The 22,852-nt window shown below is 43.8% G+C and overlaps 1 protein-coding gene across 1 annotated transcript in view; it reads right to left on the bottom strand.

The window, feature by feature from the left end:
* The window catches only part of sned1 (sushi, nidogen and EGF-like domains 1), a gene marked incomplete at its 5' end in the record, with an annotated part of 64,011 nt that extends 44,152 nt beyond the window's left edge, over positions 1–19,859 (bottom strand). The window contains 10 exon segments of the mRNA XM_080727300.1: positions 1,190–1,297; positions 1,439–1,486; positions 2,438–2,554; positions 3,696–3,809; positions 7,416–7,529; positions 9,973–10,098; positions 11,856–12,018; positions 16,116–16,256; positions 19,103–19,390; positions 19,824–19,859. Coding sequence (XP_080583426.1) covers positions 1,190–1,297; positions 1,439–1,486; positions 2,438–2,554; positions 3,696–3,809; positions 7,416–7,529; positions 9,973–10,098; positions 11,856–12,018; positions 16,116–16,256; positions 19,103–19,390; positions 19,824–19,859 — 1,255 coding nt within the window.
* Between the last annotated feature and the right edge of the window lie 2,993 nt (positions 19,860–22,852).

The following is a 22,852-nucleotide window of genomic DNA, read 5'->3' as shown; positions in this document are numbered from 1 at the left end:
CCATGAAGCCATTATTCACAACATCAAGCGACGGTTTCCCGCAGTAAACAGGGCGAGGCCGCGTCAGTTTAGATAATTACGTTCATCCATCATCGTGGCAGCCTCGTCCAGGGCAGCGCGCCAAATTCCTGTGGGATCGCACATCCGTGCCGCGCGGTCGGCACTCTACTCTACCTGTGCAAATCCAAATTGCCTGCAGGGAGACTTGAAACGCGGTCGCACTTCTTTTTTTTCTCCCGGGCGAACGTACGCCATCTGTGACGTACGACACAGCCGTTCGATTAAGTAATGATGATACATGAATACGTTGTTGGTTGTTGTCGGGGTATTTGCCAAGTACATTTGTACCAGGAACGTGTCCTCTGCATTTAACCCATCCTATCTATTAGGAGCAGTGGGAATCAGCAAGTCTCCTGCTCAAGGACATCTTCGACACTAAGAAAGAAGGAGTCTGGGAACAAAGCGGGAGCCTTCCGGTTCCCAAGAGGCCACTCTCTGCCGCTCCTGAGCCACGGCAGTGAGGGGGAAAAACGTGAGCCGTATCCAGATGGAGAAGAAGAAATCGGCCATGTACTGTACTATACCACAGTTGTAAAACAAAGGATTGCCGGCCCAGACCTCCGCTCTGGCAAACCATTCAGCCAACCCACCGCCCTTGTTCATTCTGAGCATGGGAGATGCTGCTGAACATGGTACTGTAGACCAGTGGTTCTCAACCTTTTCAGGCCGCGACCCCCAAAAAATCATGTTTTAATCGGGGACACCCTGACAAGCACTAAGAGTTGAGGCGTTACATTTTGTATAACACAGTTCTATTGTGAAAATAGCAGATCTACATGCTCACAACGCCTCGCGTTGCGAGGCGTTGTGAGCATGTAGATCTGCTATTTTCACAATTTCTGCCTCTACTATTTGACAATTTGGCTAATGTTTAATTTGTCATTTTAGAGGTATTAAAAAAGTCCTCAAATTGTCAGTCTAGAAACGTGCAGATACCCTCCAGTCCATACACTCAAACTTTATGTTGGTTTGTTTACTGTTGAGTGAGAAAACAATGTTCTACATTAAGTTAATCATCTGGGGACCCCCCAAAATAATTTGGGGACCCCTCTGGTTGAGAACCACTGCTGTAGATGACGTTGGAGTTTGATCCATAGATGGGTCATTGCTGATCAGCCAGGTACATTACCTTCACACTTGTCGCCGTGGTAACCCGGAGCGCAAGTGCAGTTGTACAGTCCTGCGCTGGTGTATTCACAGATCTGCTGCCTTTCACAGTCCTCCCCTTCACAGGATACTGAAGTCAGAAAAGCACAAGTGGCTGTACTGTAAGTATGGGCACAGATACAATCATATTTGGCATTAAGACAGCTGAAATAAAGCAGCATACACGACAGGGCCTCAACTCAATTCAGCTCGCAGGACTACTTGCGTTTACCTGTTTGATTTTCCGCTCGGCTGGAATTCACCTGAAGCACCACCAGCTCTGAGAGAGAGAGAGAGAGAGAGGAAAAACGGTCTCATGTGAGCCTCATTGGGACGCCCGGAGAGGAGGGAACCTGCATGTACTAAATACTAATACCACAGTCGTAAAACAAAGGAAAAGCCGCCCTCTTTATATGTTTTCTATGATCCTGACCGGGGTCCGGTTTTCGCGCAAAAATTACGTCATCATACACTACCGGCCAATCACAGCGAGGGTTATACACTGCCGGCCAATCACAGCGCATCTTGAAGTGGGGTCGCTAGCTATCACAATAGGGCGGCCATATTTGTAGGCGCCCGTGTGTGTCTATCTATACTCGGGTGAAACACTCAGTTTCTCCGGAATGCCTGAACGCACAGGAACCAGGGACCCCTCTAAAGATAGATCTCGGCGAGGTGGAGGCAGACGCGGGGGTGACGCGGGGGTGTGAGGCCCGGTCCGCGGCGAAAAACGGCCGAAAGACGCGGACGCTACTGACCACTAGTTGAGCAACTTACACAGTATAGCTTTAAACTTGACCTTTCACTCTGTACTTAGTCTGCTCTTTTTCCCCTCTACACCAAAGCTCTTTGCCAAAAATAGCCGATCTACAAGCTCACGATGCCTCGCAGTGCGAGGTGTTGTGAGCTTGTTGTGAGCTAAAGTTCTCGTGGGGTTCAAGGGGTTCAAGTGGTTAATATAAAAAAGGAGAAAGAATTTCTGCTATCACTCAAAGATTTGGAGGTACCCGTTGTAGTAACTCTGAGGACCCCCTGGGGGTCCCGGACCCCCTGTTGAAGACCCCTGTTTTAAGCCTTTTCCAGCTGAAAAAATACATATATCACAGTGGGTTCTGTATACATTTTCTATCAAAAACTCGTTTTTCCTCCCATAACACGAGGAGCAATCAAAAGTAAAAAGGGAGAACCGGTGCCCTTTGGGCGGGAATTTGACCAAAGCTGCTGAGGTCACCTGTCTCACAGTGGGTTCCGGTGAAGGCGTCCGCAGGACAAACACAGGTGTAGTTGGACACCAGATCCACACATTCTCCTCCGTTCAGACAGGGCTGTGATTCACATTCGTCTATGTCTGGAGGATTCACATGCAAAAAAAAGTACACACACACGCACGCACGCACGCACGCACACACGTCAAGTCAAATGGATGCATCAAGATGTTCCTCGCAACATAATCACAAAAATATCGTCACTGTTGGGCAGAAACCTCGTATCTCCAAGTTTCTTTTGGCAAAGCAAAGCCCTGCTTCATCATACAAGACAGTCGCACTAAACTAGTGAAAACAGCCGATCTACAAGCACACAACGCCTCTCGATGCGAGGCGGTGTGTGCTTACAGATCTGCTGTTTTCACTAGTTTAGTACATTTTATAGATGATAAATACAAAACGAATGGTTTTGGACATACAAGGTTTCCACCCGACAGCGATGATGCAAAAAAAGTACACACACACGCACATGCACACACACACACACACACACACACACACACACACACACACACACACACACACACACACACACACACACACACACACACGTCAAGTCAAATGGATGCATCAATGGGGATGTCCTGATAAAAATACATCCACAGTAGATCTGGTTTCACATAGAGGGCTTCCCATCCATCTTCGCAGGGGAACGGGGAGGAGGTGTTGTGGTCTATGGATTGATATCATGAAAGGAGGACACTGAGCAAGGATTAGAGCTTCCAACTTCCCTCGTGCAGGCGTCAGGTTTCAGTGACCAGGTGTCTGGTATTAAGCGTAATCCGGTCTCATGTCGAGACAAGGATTCAGTTAACCGCGCAGGGGCCTAATAATCTAATTCCCTGGCGGGATCGAGTTTCGTCGGCAGCCAATCGTGTGGGCGCTACGAACGTTACATTAGGAAAAGTCTTTTTTCTTTGGGAGGACCGACCGACCGACCGACCTGGCTTCAGTGAACTTTCCCCGCGGTGCGGCCCATCTCTAAACTTTGTGACCCGAGAAAAAAAAAAAAGCTGTTTGCAAATCAATTCGACCGTAACCCCCATTTGGAGCCATTCCTCCAGGTCGACTGGGGAAACTCTCTGCATGCGGACGAAGACATCTGCCGAAAAGACAGAGTTTAATGCGGAAAGCAGCAGGAAAGGTTTCCTTTCGGAGAGAGAGATGCCCACTCAGTCCTCGCCACCGCGGCACCGTGGGAGAACGAACGGCCCATGCACTCACCTGTTTCACACAGGGCACCGGTGTAACCTGGCTCGCACACGCAGGCGAACGTGCCAACACCTTGCACACACGCCGCGTTGTTGACGCAGGGGCTGCCTCTGCACTCGTCAATGTCTGTAACAACACGCAAACACACGGAGAGACAGACACCGTCGTGGAATATTTACTCAGCTGATTAATATATCCTCCGCCACACTACTGCTCCCCTCACTCTGCAAATATGCGCTGCTGGCTGTGAAAGGTATTAGAGAAGGTTTGATACATCTTTCTCCACAGGCTGGACTGTGGGAACAGCTAGGCCAAGGCAGCGGTGGAAGAAGTACTCTGATTTTTACTTATAGTGTGTTGGCTTAACCCATTTAGGCCTAGGATTATTGACTGCTTTAACTGTTGAAAAATAGCAGATACATCATGATTTTTCTTTGCAAGTCTTTGAATATATCTATTTAAAAGCGATTATTTGTAACTCAAATATTTGCTTCTGGGGGGTCCCTGGAACAACATATTTTGAGATGGAGGTCCGTGGCTAAATGCCTGTAATTTTGGGGGTCCTTGACATGAAAAAGTTTGAGAACCACTGATTTAGAGGAAGGATTTAGAAGTCGGGTCAAAGATCGGGTCAAAGATATTCAAAGACTTCCACACATTTTCCAGTTTTTTTCAAAAATAGCAGATCTACAAGTTCGCAGCGCGGCACTCGGTGCCGCGCTGTGAGCTTGTATATCTGCTGTTTTTCTAAGGTTAAAGCATACAATAATGGTTAAAGTGGTTAAAATCTAACGCGACTCGGGCGCGTTCCAGGTATTTGAGAGTTAACCCTGGTTTTTGACATTATCAAAACGAAGCGGATAAAAGTGTCAAACTTTTTTTGAGGCTTCTTTAGGACCTAACGATGGATTTTAGCCTTGGGTACCAAACTTTATTTTGATGTTGTTTACCCATAGAATTATCCATATCAAGTTGGGCTCCCATCGACTTTCTATACAGGAGGAAAATACCCAGAAAAAAAATCTGCTTTAAGTATGATGTGAGGGGTTTAACTAGGGGTTTCTCATGATGCTGAATCCATTGCAAGCATTTGTTTTGCACAAAACACTTTCCTTGGGCTAGAAATGCCCCCCAAAAACACACAAAAAAGTGAAAAGTGATGACTCATCACATTTTTTCTGGGTATTTTCCTCCTGTATAGAAAGTCGATGGGAGCCCAACTTGATATGGATAATTCTATGGGTAAACATCAAAATAAAGTTTGGTACCCAAGGCTAAAATCCATCATTAGGTCCTAAAGAAGCCTCAAAAAAGGTTTGGCGCTTTTATCCGCTTTGTTTCGATAATTTTGTTAAACCAACCCACTATTAAAGGTAGCAATCACACAAAATAAAAATACTCTGTTACGTCTACAATTATTTTTTTACTTGAGAAAATGTACAAAAAACAAGCAGCGATTACCAAAGTTAACTTTTCAAAATAAGAGATCTACACATGTTGCTTGGCGACACGTTATGAGTTTGTAGATCGTCTATTTTCAGATTGTTGATCAGCTGTTTCCGAATAACTGAAGTATAAGGGCTTAGTTTTCAAATAATTGTAGTGGACTATTTAAAAAGAAAAAAACTTGAGTAAAAGTACTTAATTACGTTCCACCACTGGGCCCAGGTTGCAGGCACAGCAGTTCCAGACCAAGACCTTCTCAAGATGCTTATTGTGGCCAAAACACTGGATATTCATCTTTCCCTCCACAAACAGGACACAGTTAACACCTTCTAAGCCAAGGGGAGCCCCTTAATGTTAAAACCGTACTATATCGCACATCCCCCCAGGGACTCTCAGCCACGTCGCACATTCCCGGACTTTGTCTTTAAAACCGGAATAAAAGCTTTTGATCCGAAAATCGGCGATCGTCTAACCTTCCCTAGTCACCACTCGTGCACTGATGGCTCATGCAGACCGTGCATGAAGCAGAGGTGACGTCAGCGCCTCTCCTTCTCCAAGGCACCTTCCACCCATCCGTTTACTGTCTACACACTCGAGCTCCTCCTGCAGCCATGCTTGGGGCTATGCTAGCGAAACTTTTCAGGTCTGTTCTTCAGTCACACATGGACTATTTGCGGGGACATTTACGTGAAAGGATCGCGCACGCGAAACGCACGGGGACATCGACGATCGGCCAAAACCCCCATTCTATCCCAACGGAGATCGAGAAAATCATGGTGAGTTACTGGCCTGGGGGGAAAAAAAAAAGAAAAAACAGCGGCGCTGTTCAAGATGGAGGGGCTGCGGGGTCATGTTTATAAACATAATATTATGTCTCAGATCACAATACAATAATAGAAATTTCACGGCTAATCTACCAACCCCCATTCTATTTCGGACTGCAACGTGTTAATATCAGAAGTTGTTAAAAAAAGACAAGAAAATGGATATAGATTATTTTTTATGATAAATAAAAAGAAAATATCTAAAGGAAAAAGAAAACAATTGCAAAACCGTTACATATGTGGACCAATAAGATATAATGTAATTGAGAACAATCTGAACCCACTTAAATGATCAACTTGAATGTTTTTCTGTATAAATACATATTTTCCCTCCCATATCTTGTAACAGAATCAGGCTATGTTCTTTTTTTTACTTCCCATTTAGACTTTGGGTCACCGAGGATAAATTAACAGATGCTTTTGCTTAGTCTTGGAATTTGATGGGTTTTATAAATAGTTTTTGACTTTGTTACAAATCAAGTGCGGGTTTATGACTAGATGGGGTTGGTTTATTTTCATACTTTGTCCCTTCCCACATGTCGGTCATCATGAGGTTACGGACGTCGTTTTGGACCTTGCATCGTTCATTCAATATAATCTCTGTTGGTTTTCTCCACACTTTAACTATCGCTAATGTCCTGTCAAGCATCTGCAGGGGAGGAACATTGCCAACACCGTTTTATTCCCATTTGTTGAGCAATTTCCACATTGAGAATTTCACAGACAACTACAACTTCTCGACAGTTCAAAAAGGGCACCGCCCTAGTGGTAACAAGAGCAATAACAATAATACAATTTGTGGACAGATGGAGCGACAGACAGACAGACAAAGCAATTATTATAGCAGGGGTTCCCAAACTTTTTTGTCTCAGGGCACCCCATGAATATTTTTTTAATCCGAGGCACCCCTACATTATAATTTTCACTCCCATCACCTTATATTTATAGCATATCGTCGGTGTTCGGGTGGAAACCTTGTATGTCCAAAACCGTTCGTTTTGTATTTATCATCTATAAAATGTACTAAACTAGTGAAAACAGCCGATCTACAAGCACACAACGCCTCGCGATGCGAGGCGTTGTGTGCTTGTAGATCGGCTGTTTTCACTAGTTTTGTGCGACAGTCTTGTATGATGAAGCAGGGCTTTGCTTTACCAAAAGACGTACACATTTGAAATTTGTAGATACGAGGTTTCTGCCCGACAGTGACAATATTTTAGTGATTATGTTGTGAGGAAAACGTTGAGATAATAGCCATTTTGGTTAGAACTGACATGAAAATAACTTTGTACTTCAAGTTTAAAATGATACAAAATATTTAAGTGTCCAAATAAATTCCAACTATTATCAAATGATCTCGCGGCACCCCTGGACTGCCGTCACGTACGGCACCCCAGGGTGCCCCGTCGTCACCCACTTTGAAAACCCCTGCTCTAATTGAACTGGGGATATTGTGTGGTACCTGTTTCACACAGAGGTCCGGTGTATCCAGGTGGACACTGACAAACAAAGTCATTGATCAGGTCTTTACAGGTCCCTCCATTTTGGCACGGATGCGAGGCACACTCGTTTACATCTACAGAGAGGGAGAGACACAAAGGAAGTAGTAATGGCTGCTCTTAGGCAGAAACAACACCATAATGAATTGTCCAAGGAGACCGCCGCCACACATTGGCGGGGACCTGATACGTGGATTACAAGCAGATGTGACTAAAGGAAATATCCTATCAGGATGTCCCTCCCTTGGCAAGCCAGGTGAAATTCAGCTTTTACAAGCTGACATCCCTTTTTCCTGGCTGATCGGGGCAGTGCAGGGCTGTGTGCGTGCGTGTGTGTGTGTGTGTGTGTGTGTGTGTGTGTGTGTGTGTGTGTGTTCGTGCGTGCGTGCGTGCGTGTGTGTGTGTGTGTGTGTGTGTGTGCGCGCTGGGTCATCCAGGGTATACAGGGCAGAGATTGCGTTAGACCGGGAATTGCCGGATTTGACCGATTTTTAATGACAAAGACCGGAAAATATAAACCTCATCGGACATAAGGACCGATTGAAAATGACACGGCAGTTCATTAATGTCACCGCAAATCCCTCTCTCTCTCTCTCTCTCTCTCTCTCTCTCTTTCTCAATGTCTCTCTCTCTCTCTCTCTCTCTCTCCCTCATCACTCTCTCACATGCACGTTAGTTTGGTTGCACAAAAACACACGGGTTAAGCTACACTTTTTCCTGTTAATAATAACCTAATGTGAAATAAGCTGCATTGGGAGTTAAGCGGTAGACACTTTATTGTGAAGGTAAGACAGGAAATGATAGTTGTTGCTGGGTTGGCCCTAGTTGTCGGTTTGTTATGATGTCGCTAAAGTCTGTGAGCTGCATTTGGAATACCCCGCGCAGTTTAAGTTATGAATGGACAGTCAAAAAAAGTTGTATTATCAGAACTGTTTAGCCTATACATTAATTTGCGAACGGGGGCTGGGGGGAGAGAGAAGACAGCAGTCCATTTCAGCGTCATCTTGCAATGCGCACTGTGAACCCATGGGAATTATAAGGCACCCAGGACAACTAACAACCCATATAAAACAAACATTGTACACTCGATTAAGTTCTTTATGAGGAGATGTTATGGAAACTGTACAAGATCACCACCAAAGCCTTTACAACCTTCCCAAAGTTGCATAACAGCGATGCATGGACGCACTCGTGACTCGACCATAGCAGTGAGTAGACTACTATAATTGATTAATTTCTGGACAGATGAATCTATCAACCTATGAAACATTTGGGCAGACCCCACTTTCAGAATATTTCTCATTATTCTGTACATGTGTTAGCCTCGATGCAACAGAAACAACTTGTTATGAAACCATGCAGTATTCGTGCAAACACACAGCCTGAGCCTGCGCGAGAATAGTCCAATATAAATTAATTCCCTTATGCAAGATGAAGCTGTATGTTTTTTGTACAGCCTACTACTCCTTTACATTCAATTCGTTCAGTCCCAACTATACAACAGGATTTAAACTGTTGTTTTTGGCTATGTTTTTGCACCTGCTTGTCACCCATGCATTACAATTATTATGTCCGGTATTTTTATCAGATGTCCGATAAATTTGAATCATGCCGGTCACGGTGACCGGCTGTTAAAAATCCTAGCGCGACCTCTGATACAGGGGTGTCAAGTAAACAGCAGAGAGCATGATGGCGGGGTCATTCGTAATAGCTGACCACAGGGTTTGATTTGTAAAAACAAACCAGAGGGAGGGAGATTTTTCTTAACCACTTTAAGACCTATGCACTTCTTCGTACGACAAATCGCAGAACTAGACGATCTACAAGCGGGGACCTGTTACGTACGTGGATTACAAGCTTGCAATTAGCTTGTAGATTTGACGCTACGGTATATTGACAAAATATACCAAAATATGAATGCCTGGGTTACACATCAAGATCAAGCATATCAGACTACATTTCCCAAAAGAAAATGCATGTATTTAATTGAGTCTGACCAGAAGCAGAGATAAAACATATCCCCACTGGCAGTAAAAATGAATGACCAGGGGGGTGATGGATTCCCCCCCATCCCGCTAGGAAACCCAACTCTATAACTCCATGATCCTGAAATGCTTTCATCATTTTCACTCGCATCTGAAAACTTTTTTTTTTTTTTTTTTTTGCCAGGGACTCCAATATAAGATTTGTGTTCTTTTCCGCATTTTTCACATTCTTTCAAGAAACTTTTGGAAATAGACGCTATATTAATGAATAGTAGGGACCCCTGGAACACTCTAAAGCAGGGTTCCCCAATTAGTTTTCCCCAAGGGCCGAATTATGTATAGGGTACCAAGCCGAGGTTTTCCAACCGACAATGACGATATTGTGTTGTTGCTGCTCTTATACCACCATTATTACTGGGGTTGGTGGGAGCCAGACAGTAGCCCCCCGTGGGCCGCAAATGGCCCGCGGGCCGCCTATTGGGGAACCCTGGGGGTCCCCGGAACCCCACTTTGAGAAGCAGTGCAGTTAACTGACCTATCTGGCATGTTCGTCCAGTGAAGCCAGCCAAGCAGGAGCAGGTGAAGGAAGGGTTGCCGGTGATGCAGTCATCGATGCACTGACCCCCGTTCAGACACGGTCGCAGGTGAGGACACACGGATGCTGTAAACAGAGGATAACAGTCTAATAAACAGCAGACCTGTCACAGTTATTACATACAGTAATAATCACCTGACAGAAGTTATTAGAGCTGATCGCAATTATTTTGCATTATTATGAAAATGGTTTCCATTAGGTGCATTAACGACTTGTGATTTTTGCAAGTCGACTCGACTCAGTAAAAAGTTGAGTTGAAGTCGACTTTATCGTTTGATGATGTCATCACATCACACACGACCCCCCAATTATTTTGAGGGGTCCCCAGATGATTAACTTAATGTGAAACATTGTTTTCTCACTCAACTGTAAACAAACCAACATAAAGTTTAGGTGTATAGAGGGTATCTTCACATTTCTAAAGTGCCAATTTAAGGACTTTTTAATACCTCTAAAATTACAAATTAAACATTGTCCAAATTGTCAAATATTTAGAGGCAGAAATTTTGAAAATAGCCGGTCTACATGCTCACAACGCCTCGCGTTGCGAGGCGTTGTGAGCATGTAGATCTGCTATTTTCACAATAGAAAGTATTTTCGACTTTCGACTTTCTCTGGTGGGAGTCGACTTGTGTAATGACTGTCGACTTTTTCATTAATGCCCTTTTCTCTCTGAAAGCCTGGTGGGCCAGGTTATTAATGCCCTAGTTTCCATTCAATTGTATACAAGTAGCTGGATGAAACCGATTTCCATGTCATTTTCCACGCTGACACGTCATCTTGTTGCGCCCAGATATTAAGGTCAACACGTTAGTGTTGCTTGCCTGGAATAATCTAACCCCGCCAGTGCATGACAGCCACATCCATTACTTTGATTACTGGTACCTGTCATTGTCAGTTGCTTCTTTGTATATGCTGTTAAGCCATAGGGCAGTAATGTATGAAAAAACATGACCAGTGACAATTTAGATAGACATAATACTGTTTGCTTGACCACAAGTGGTAAGAATGTTATTTAGATAGTTGTTTAGACAGATGCTATAGGTATACTTGGTATCCTAGTTACTTTAGTGTAGCGTTACGCACTAAATAGTTTTCTTTGCACTGACTCCACTTATATGACTATTTACCCTGTCCTTTGTTAGCTAGGGTTCATTCTAGGGGCAATCAGGTGGTGCAGGGGCTCTGGTCTAGTCTAGGAGTTTGAATCCTCTGCAGTGCCTCTGGCTTGGCTGTTTAACTCTTTTACTGCTTCGGACGTTCCTGTTCGCCCCAATTTTGAACCAAGCCCGCTGCCAATACGGCTCGTTCTTTTTACCTTGTCTGATGACTGTAAGCTGATGAGGGGTCGCGCCGCCGTGTACAGTACAAACATCTCCCGTAACGCTGCTCTCAAAAATCCACCGCACGTTAGCAATAATGGAGTCCCAAATCACTTCCTGGCTGTTTTCTGTGGATCTGATCTAGAAAATGCATTTCTATGCTCTGAATGTATGCCAAGCGGAGCGGCCCCATTCACATTAAGTCTTGCATAAGGCTGCCCTCTGCCGCCAGCTGGGCTAAAGTACACATATGAGCGTCCATTGTAAAATTAATTAGTTTGTGAAAGAATCAATAGATAATTTTCTATAACATCGCAAAGGTAAGCTGCTTTTTGCTGGCACCAGCCCCAATAAATAAATAATAACATCTGGCAGTAGGACAGTTAAAAAATAAGGAAGCACTGTTTACTGTTTGTTTTGAAAATGCTTGACAATTTTGAAAGTGCTTGACAATAAAAAAATATTTTGAAAGAAAATAATCATCTTTAATGCAGGTCTCACCCGAAACGTTGCAGCTGCCCACTTCCACGTGGGCGTGGTCGATCCTGAAGACCCATCTGCCCGGGTAGCCCACGTTGGTGGTGCCCTCCACGTCCACCACGTCGTCGGTGCGAGAGCCGGGAATGTTGAAGTAGCGCTTCCCGTCGCCGGCATTGAAACCTGCCTGGGAGGAGAGGAGAAGCGAGGCAGGACATCACACAAACCATCACTGGAGTTGGCTGTTTGAAGACATGGTCACAAACTGTGCTTAAATGTTTCTTGTGCGCTCAGTGGTTTAAGGAACTGTCTTTGTGCCTTCCATTAGAAAGAATCACATACACTCTCAAAAACAAACAAGAGCTATTTGAGAAAATATGGGGGAACTTTATCCAGTATGTCAAGGGCAATGATCTCTCTTATTTAATGGAGGAACCAGGTGTGGGGTAGCTGCATTTCCTCTGCAGTCATTTGTCCGGCCTTATGGCATAGGACTCTGGGTGTAAATAGTGTAAATAGTGTAAATGGTATATGTGCTCTTTGTATCATATTTATTTAATACTCTTATGTGTCGTGTTAGTGTCAGGTTTTTTGGTTGTTCTTTTTGTATGTTGTTATTGTCCTGTATATGTTGTTTTTTATGTCTGTAAAAAAAAAAAGAATAAGAATAAACATATTGTTTAAAAAGAAAATGTTTCTCGTGCTTCGTGACGGGATCTAAACCCGCGTCAGGATCTACTGTAATCCCTCGTCAGAATCTAAATCTCCTCAAGGTGTATTTCTCAACAACAGGCACGTGCACACATAGACATCAAAGGGGGGCTCGAGCCCCTGTCCTTTTATCCATCTGTAAAAAGTGCCCTCTCCAGACCATGAATGCAGTTTTTACTAAGAAAGAAAGAAATGCAAATCCACTCTTTCCATGCCATACCTGAAGGCAGCATTCAAGAGAATTGCCTTGTCCAAACGCTCCTGAACTTGAATGCAGCATCTTATGTTGAAATCAAGAAATGTGTAGAAATCAAGCATCGAAAATAGCCGACCTCCAAGCTCACAACGCGTCGCGCTGCGACGCGTTGTGAGCTTGGAGGTCTGCTATTTTCGATGTTTTCACCAAAAGGCCCTTTTAGTATTTTCAGCCCCTGCCTCTCTAACATTCTCTGCACGTCCCAGCTCAACAATGACCGGCTTGCCGTCAATTATCCCCTGCTTATTAAACAGCTTGGTGGAATTCTTCATTCTGACTGGTCAATCGCTGAATTCAGTGCTGTGTTATTTATGAATAATGGCCGCTGAGCTCAAGAACAGACCGCCGTCTAATTAAAGGCTCAGAGCACGGGACCGTACCTATGTTCCCCAGGTTCTATGTTCCCCAGGTTCTATGTTCCCCAGGTTCTATGTTCCCCAGGTTCTATGTTCCCCAGGTTCTATGTTCCCCATTTACCCCCCAAAAAAAGGTTCTATGTTCCCCGCTCAACTTACAATAGGTTCTATGTTCCCCACTTATCCAAAAATGCAGGAAACATTCCTTTATAATTATTAATAACTCATAATAACTCAAAACACCCAATAATGGGGAGAGATTACGAATACTAGTGGGACAGGGGGCACTGGGGACATCTGGACACCATACTTTTGTTATCTCTGGGCATCTGGACGAGTAGGCACCTGGACATCTGGGCAATAGGGACATGTGGGCATTTGGACGAGTGGGCACATAGACGAGTGGGCACTTAGGGGTGGAGACATCTGGGCACCTGGGCAAGATGTCCCACCATTTCCTGCATTTGAGTGGGGAACATACATTTTTTTGTGGGGAACATACAGTAGATCCTGTTTTTGGTTGAGAGGGGAATATAGAACCTTTTTGTGGGGAGGGTGTGTGGGGAACATAGAACCTGGGGGACATATAACCTTTTTGGGGGGTAAGTGGGGACCCCAGAGCACCGGCTGCGCTGCTTGGTTTTGTGCCAAATGCAACATGGCCGCCATGTAAACAAACACAATGACATTTACAGCTAAACATGGCTCTCAAGAATATTTTTTAAAACATTTGAAACGAGAAATAGACAATGCTGTTTCGTCTGGACTATTTGCTGCATGCCACTCCCTAGTCTCTCGTAGCCAGACAACTATTCCACAATCTCCGAATGCTATATAGTCTGGAACGGCAGCTCCCGAATGGTGAGTATCGGAAATAGTCACTGCTGCACAGAACTGTAGTCCCACTGGAAACATAACAGAGGCACACTAGCAAAGACAGAGTCATCAAGCGGCATATTCTTGTTATGTGTGTATAGTTTAAGAAAACATTCGAAAACATCACGGACGTAACACCAACAACACCAGAGAAAGACGAAATAACGCCCCCCAAAAATATTGAAAGGAGACATAGCGCTTCCAGTAAAACTTTTTATCGCTACCAGGGGCGTCACAAGGGGTAGGAAAGTGGGACTGAGTTACTAGGGCCCAAGGTGGAGGGGCCCTAGTAACTTTAGCTATTGAAAAATAGCAGATATACAAGCTCACAGCGCGGCACCGAGTGCCGCACTGCGAGCTTGTAGATCTGCTATTTTTGAAAAGTCGTGAAAATGTGTGAAAGTCTTTGAATATATGTATTTTTTAAGCGAACATTTCTAACTCAAAATTAGCTTCTGGGGGTCCCTGGAACTAAATATTTTGAGATCGGGGTCCGTGGCCAAATACATATCATCTTGGGGGTCCTTGACATAGGTTTCTTGCACACATTTTCACGATTTTACAAAAATAGCAGATCTACAAGCTCACAGCGCGGCACTCGGTGCCGCGCTGTGAGCTTGTATATCTGCTATTTTTCAATAGTTAACATTCATGGGGGGCCCGCAGTGAATCCTTGTACCCAGGGCCCAGAATTTGGTGTGACGCCCCTGATCGCTACTGCACCAATAAGGGAGCGGGTGCGTCACATCTGCTTTATCCCATACTCATCATAAGACTTCCCCTACTCTCCTTTTGTGTTTCCTCTCTCTCTCTACTATAACTATCAAGTAAAGGCAAAAAGAAAGATCAGAATTCCTTCTTGAAATAAAAATAAATAGAATTTTGCGAAAAGATTTGTCTCCCAGCAAGCACGGTCAGGACCTGGACCAATCAGTGACGTCTCGATTGGTGCCAGATCAAGTCAAACCATGACTAGTCAGATCTGGCCTAGAATATCACCTGATTTCAACCAACATAATTCCTGCCCATGAAAACGGATTTCCTGGATTAATCAGAGAGGGTCCGATTGAGGCCAGATAAATATCATAACTAGTTAGATATGTCCCAGAATATAACCTTACATGCAAATATTTCAACTACAAACAATAACAATAATCCTGTCAAACAAAAAAGTCCATATGACGTCCTGGTAATGACATCAAGAGCATCCCCATATGGGCTGTGATCTGGCCTAGTTCTGAACGGCACTGGAGTCACCGGAGGACGTTATCATAACGTCATCATGACGTCATTTGGCTTGCAGGAGCTATAATGACATGCAGTACCCCACACAGAGGGTTAACCCATTCAGAACGGGTACACATTATTGTGTATTATTATTTTATGCTTTAACTATTGAAAAATAGCAGATATACAAGCTCACAGCGCGTGCCGCTGCGAGCTTGTAGATGAAAAATCGTGAAAATTAGAATTTTGACCCGATTCTATAAGTGTCTTTTGAATCCTTTCATCATTTTTTGAATAACCTATGTTTCTATGTCAGCAATCTGGCCAGCCATCGTCAAAGAAAAGGTCCTTTTCACTTAACTGGAGCTCAGTTAGTCTGTTCTTGAGAGACTACTATGTCAGTGGTTCTCAAACCTTTTCAGGTGTAGGACCCCCAAAATGATATGTATTTGGCCACGGACCCGCATCTCAAATATTTAGTTCCAGGGACCACCCAGAAGCAAAATTTGAGTTACAATCGTTCGCTTTGAAAATACACATATTCAAAGATTTGCACACATTTTCACGACTTTTTCAAAAATAGCAGATCTACAAGCTCGCAGCGCGGCAGTGAGCTTGTGTATCTGCTATTTTTCACTGGTTAAAGCATTCAATAATTCTAGGCCTAAATGTTAATGTGATTAAATCTCTTTGATTATTTATTTTCTCTTTTCTTATTTATAGTAAGCTTGGCGCCACAGTAAATGAGAATCTTGACCTTCTCTGAACCCTGATGTTGCTCAGGCTTAAATAGGGCGTAATGGCTGTCACACGGAGGTTTAGAGTATCGAAGGGAACGGCCAGTGCAGGTGATGTTACCTGTGCTGCGATCCCGCCCAGCCCCGCTGGGTCTCCTCCGCTGCTGGCATGCATGCCCGTGGTCCACGTGACGTTGTGATACTGGAAGATGGTGAAGGAAACATCTCCATTTGTGATGAGCACCGCCTGGAAAGTATTCACCTAAATGCAAAGGAACAGGCATCATTTAAATGTATTATGTGATACAATGGTATTATGTTGATATTGAAGCTATGTTGAACTAGAACGTTGGGTTTTATATCTACCTGGCCATGATATAAGATAATACGATATTGTTTATCGTCTTTTGAAGCGGTGAAAGCCGCTTCCAATGAGTGGCTTTGTGTGTCCCACGCCCATATATGGTCATTTCAGTCCAGAATGAACAGGTTTTTTCAAAAACAAAATGTGTGTTTCATGTCCATATATGGTCATTCCAGTCCAGAATGAACAGGTTTTATCAAAAACAAAATGTCTGTCACCTCATGTCCATATATGGTCATTCCAGTCGAGAATGAACAGGTTTTATCTGTCCCGTACGTCCAGAATATCAGTCCAGAATGAATAGGGTTTTTCAAAAACAAAATGTGTGTCCCATGTCCATGTATGGTCATATCAGTCCAGAATGAACAGGTTTTATCTGTCCTGTCCCGTCCGTCCGTCCGTCCGTCCGTCCGTACGTACGTACGTACGTACGTACGTACCGGTACGTACGTACGTCCATCCGTCCGTACGTATGTGTGTAGTGTCCGTCCCGGTCTGATGATTGGATACTTTGAGGATTGGTCAAGCTTCACATGACAATTCGGCCCTCCAGATAAAATCATTAATTCATTCAGAATATAAAGAATGTATAGATCACAGAGTTCATAACTCTGGAACACATAGAATAAAAGTTCACCGCTTCACTTCGAACCAAGGTTTGATTTTTTCTGTTCCTTCTGTGCTCTGTGAGCGAGGAACCAGGAGCGATGATTCTCTTCACTCTCATTGCAAGGTAAAACAGGTCTCAAAAATCACACCCAGTCTGAAGTGAGTGGTGTCTTTATATACATGCTCAAAACGTCCTGCGAAACTTGGCCAATGCCAGGCGGTGCGGGACTGACATACAGACAGACAGACAGACAGACAAAGCCAGATGTAGGAGCGGTTAGCACCGCTCAAAGATCACACCTTTAGCTCATAAAGGAACACAAACAGAGCACATTCTGCCAAGTATTAAAAAAATCACACCCAATGTGAAGTGAGCGGTGGAACGTTTTGCTATGGCAAAATGCTGAGGAAAAAGGCTACAGACTTACGACATATGCCATCACTAGACAAACATGATGCTACGTACACACATTTTACTATGGCAAAACGCTGAGGAAAAAGGCTACGGACACACGCACAGCCACTAGGAGCGGTTTGCACCGCTCAAAAATATTACTCATACTTAAGTTTGGGAAAGGGGATTGGCTGTATTCATAATATAGCCACCCCACACACTTACTCAGAAAAGCACTATATAAATATACATTCCAGATATTATTATTATTATATTACATTTCTTTAGTGTAACAGAAATCAAGTCAGCATTATCAGTTTAACACAAATGCAGATGACACCGCTGAAATAAGTGAAAAGTACATTTTGTATCAGGTTTTTGAGTGAATGGAATGGTCACAGAACACAGAAACACCAGACAAAGATGAACAATATTTGGCAAAATGTCACGGCCTGGTAGCTAGACAATGCAAGTCCATTGTTCTGCCAACGTTCATCATGGCTTTACAGTGTGCTGTTAATGTGCAGTGGTTTTCAGCACTGGACCTGGGAATGAACTGTTTAGAGCTGGATCATTCATTCATAACCACACAAAGGCAATTAATCTAATTAAGTTAGCGACACCCACAGCCACAACACCAGAGGGAGCGCACACAATGATCTGGTAACACAAGCCCATAAGACAAATATGGGTAAATTCTCCTTCTACAACGCTGCCTGCCACCCAAGCGTGGAATTCCTATACTACCCTTAAAACATGTAGCTCGCTCATGCTGGCTTCATTCAAGACTGCCCTGAAAACTCCACCCCCCCCCCCCCCTCCCCCCCCCCGGTTTACCTTAGCTCCACCCCCCTTGTCTCCCCTACCCTGTACATACAGTATACTGTTTTTATAACTGTGATATATTTTTTGCTATTTGTTATATTCATGAGTTGAATACCAAGGACTTCCGACGTAAAAAAGACCATAAAAGGACTTATTTGGGATTCTCCTTTTAGGCAGGGTATTTAACTGTAATGCATTATTTTATTGTATTGATTATACTGGTTGTTCTCCACTTTTGTATAATGAAATACTCATTTACTCAATCAAAAAAAAAAAGTTAATTCAAGTTAACTAATAACTCAAATAATAGTCGTAAGATTAACCGATTAGCGATTAGATTAACCGATTAGCTCCTCCTCCTCCTAATTATCGTGCAATAGCCAAGTCTGTTCTTTATCAATGATGAATGACTATTTACTATTTAGTGGACTGATGCCATTCATAGGCTTACAAGAAATAACTCCTACAAAGTGCATTTTTTACATTTCAGTAAAATCAACTAATCAACATGAAAAATCAACTAACAACTAACTAACAGCCAATGTCTTTAGTCAACAAATTGATAATTAGAGGTCAGTGCTACACTGTAGTCATTTATGTATTGTGTGGGTCAATGGCTATTAGGGTAGAAGTCAATATGAATTTGAATTTTGAAAGTAACTTCTTCTGCTAGTTCTGAGCATAGCTGGTAGCAAGATGTCAATAACTGACACATTTTCTTATTTAAGTCTTGTGTATCTCAAAGCCCAGGACACTTGTGGTTATCGCAGCCCTAACCCATTAATCTATTTTAAAGCTTCAGATCTTTGTCGTGGAAGTTGCAGAGCAATTAGCACATTGCAGCTCTTTCACAGCTGTCATAACAGTAATATTGTAACAGGAGAAACCGTCATATGAAGTGTCAAAGTATAGCTACCGGTGTGACAGAGTTGCCGCCAAAGAAAGTAACTCGGTGCCACGTAGCGACGAGTGTCCATGTGGCTGTGAAAGTGGGGAAGTCTGAGAAGTAGGTCCTGATGTCATCTGTGGCCCTCTTCAGGATGAGGGGATCTGCACTCTCTCTGTAGTACACTTTCCCTGCGCGGCGGTTATCCACGTCAGCCCAGAACGGTGCCACCACCCTCCGGTCTCCGGCGATCGGGAAAGCGACAGGCGTGAACTGAGACACTTCCCTCAGGAAAGACACCAGCCCATTGTTGTTTACCTGAGAGGGAGATGGCAGAGAGTCAGATGGTACAGTCTGTTAGTTAGTCAGTCTGTGACCAACATATCGTCGTTGTCGGGTGGAAACCTTGTATGTCCAAGACCGTTCGTTTGGTATTCATCATTTTAAAAATGAACTAAACTAGTGAAAACAGCAGATCTACAAGCACACAATGCCTCGCGCCGCGAGGCGTTGTGTGCTTGTAGATCGGCTGTTTTTACTACATTTGTGCGACTGCCTTGTATGATGAAGCAGGGCTTTGCTTGGTGAAAAAATAACACATTTTAAACTTGGAGATACAAGGTTTCTGCCCGACAGTGACGATATTATCTCTAAAAGTAATGACCGGATTGCTGTTAAATATTCTCTGCACATTTCATGCACCCACTCAAAGTAACCAGTAAGACGCCCTAAGGGTGAGAAGCGACCTCGCCCTGAAGGGTGAGGATGCGCTCATGGGCGCCTGCATGGGCGTGTGCACGCATCCGCCTGGGTGACAAACTTTTACCAATAAAATGCACAGACCTGGTTGGTTGTTTAAGTTGGCCAAAATGTGGCCATATTTTCCCAAATATGGAGATGACTGACGTCTGACATCATAGATGTTTGACGTCATAGACCACATGAAACTGACACAATGTGTTCATATATGGGCATTCACAGATATGGGTTTCATATTGATGACATCAGGGATCTTCATATATGGGCATAAAAGGGATTGTAATAGTGTGGTTGCCCTAACAGGGCATCATCTGGGAATGCCCATATATTATGGACTTAATATTGACCTTTTTCGGGCCGGGTAGAGCGCAAAATGTCTGCCAATTATTAAAGCCAGATGGGGCCTCGGGCCTGCCCAGTCAGGGCCCATTTGATGAAAGAATGAATTAATTCTGTCTTGGCCATTCATTTGCAACATCATTGTGATGTCAGAAGAGCATGAGGTGTGACAGACAGACGGACGGACGGACAGACAGACATGAGCTGGAGGTTGTCATACTAAATAGCGACCTACGGTCACAATTAACTTTATCCATTACCTTTCGGCTTTCTTCTAGCACCACCTTGGTTGGAAGTCTGCACTGCACTGTATTGCATTCTTGTTATTGCGACCGTCAGGTCGCAGTTACTGTCAAAACCTCGACCAGCTGTCCGTCTGTCAGTCTGTCAGTCTGTCAGTCTGTCAGTCACACGTCACACTTTTGCCCTGCTCATATCTCCGCAACCGTTGCCCCGATCCATGCCAAATTTTGCACACACACTCCTTGCCTGCCAAACCACAACCTCTACCCATAGATTCTTACATGCCCCTCTTCTAGCGCCACCAAGAGGCCGATTCTTGCAAAATACATTTTTGGACACTGCTCCTACAAATTTTGGCCTAAAATCACGCAAGTCGGTACACACTTGCTCTACACTCTTGTCATCAACATGGATCTGTCCCATTTAGCGCCACCTTCAGGCTGATTTTTTAAAACTCGTTTTTGGACACTACCCCTACATATTTTGCCCTAAAATCACACAAATCGGTATACAGTATGTCTACACTCATCTCATCAACATGGATCTGTCCCATATAGCGCCACCATCAGGCCGATTTTTTCAAACACATTTTTGGACACTGCTCCTACACATTTTGGCCAAAAATCACGCTGCGACCTGACGGTCGCTTATCTCCCGATTAGGGAGTCTTACTGGTACTGGTCTGTAGCCTATGATGTTTTTGTTTTTGCAAGCATGCCACATTAAAGTGAAACATACATCACAGACAATTCAGGGCAGCTTGGTGGCCCCACCAGGGAGTGCTCTGACTGCATAATTGCAAAGTAATTTATTCAAATCTGACGAGGGCCTGTGTTGCACATGTAACCTTTTGACCCTTTCCAAACTGCGGGAAAGGGACATTTCTTTGTGTTTTTTTTAAGTAATAAATAAAGATACATTTCTAATCATGAAATGGCAGAAGTGAAAGCTCTGTCATCTGCGATGCTGAGGAGGTGGAGGCGAACAGGAGCGTCAAAAGGGGGGGAAAGTGGGACTGAGTTACTAGGACCCAAGGTGGAGGGACCTTCATTATTTTATATTTTAGCTATTGAAAATAGCAGATATACAAGCTCACAGCGCGGCACCGAGTGCCGCGCTGCGAGCTTGTAGATCTGCTATTTTTGAAAAGTCGTGAAAATTAGTGCAAATCTTTGAATATTTGTATTTTTTAAGCGAACATTTGTAACTCAAATTTTGCTTCTGGGGGGGGTCCCCCTGGAACTAAATATTTTGAGATGGGGGTCCGTGGTCAAATACATATCATTTTGGGGGTCCTTCACATGAAAAGGTTTGGGCACCACTGACAAAGAAACATAGGTTTTTCATATCAGAAAAAACCTTCAATGACTTTTTTCACGATTTTTCAAAAATAGCAGATCTACAAGCTCGCAGCGTGGCACTAGGTGCCGAGCTGTGAGCTTGTAGATCTGCTATTTTTCAATAGTTAAAGCACAAAAAAACGCAGTGAATCCTTGCACCTTTTAAGTTCTTTGAGTTTGCAATATGCTTAGAAAAGTCCCTTAAAATTGCAATCCTTTGCAGAAACGTTAGTACTACTTTTTTGTTGTTGTGTTCTGTCTCGACACTTTATGTACATTTATATATATATTTTTTTACTTAATTGCTCTGTATGGTTGATTCTCCTGTATTGTTGATTCTTCTTTCTTGTTTGTTTTTGTCGCTCGGCTGTACACAACAGTCCTTTTCTTTTTTTCTTACTGTCCTGTAACCTTAACTGCAGTACCTTCTGGCTGAATTTCCCCCTTGGGACAATAAAGGTATCTATCTATCTATCTACAGTATCTATCTATCCATCTATCTATCTATCACCCAGGGCCCAGAATTTGGTGCGGCACCCCTGGAGGCTAAGCCAGGCAGGCAGCGTTCCTCTGACCTTGAGGAGCAAACATCAGCGCAGGGCAGCTTTGGGCGCTCCCATAACGGATGTTTGCACTTCCCATGTAGCGAACAGATGCGAGCTTTATTCTGTCAGATGACAGCAGCTGCGAAAACCCAGCTCCTTCCACTCACACACCTGCACGGTCGTCACACCAGGACGGACGTTCAACTGTCTTTAAAAATCCTCAGACACATGCCAACACTAAAGTAACCAAAAGGCTGAACCCGGTCCACTCCTGTCCACATATCTCCGCAGTGAGAAATGCGTAGTCAGCCCTGCGGTTACTGCACGTGTTGAAAATCAAGAAGTGTCAACTTCCTGTTAGAATTTAAACATTTATTTGACGCTCTTATATCCGCACAGCATTTCACAATGAACGTGACTGTAGGTTAAAGTTGAATTTTGAAGATTTCTCACATTACACGCGTCTAGCAGTAAATTATGATTGCAAAAGTGAAGGCCACAGCACCCTGACTGTACTACAAATATCCCTTTGTATGCTGCTAGAGTGTCCAATG

This window comes from Nannobrachium achirus (assembly GCF_963921795.1).
Source record: "Nannobrachium achirus genome assembly, chromosome: 1".
NCBI classification, from domain to species: domain Eukaryota; kingdom Metazoa; phylum Chordata; class Actinopteri; order Myctophiformes; family Myctophidae; genus Nannobrachium; species Nannobrachium achirus.
Note: the sequence above shows the minus strand (reverse complement) of the source record. Positions and strands in the feature narration are given on the sequence as shown.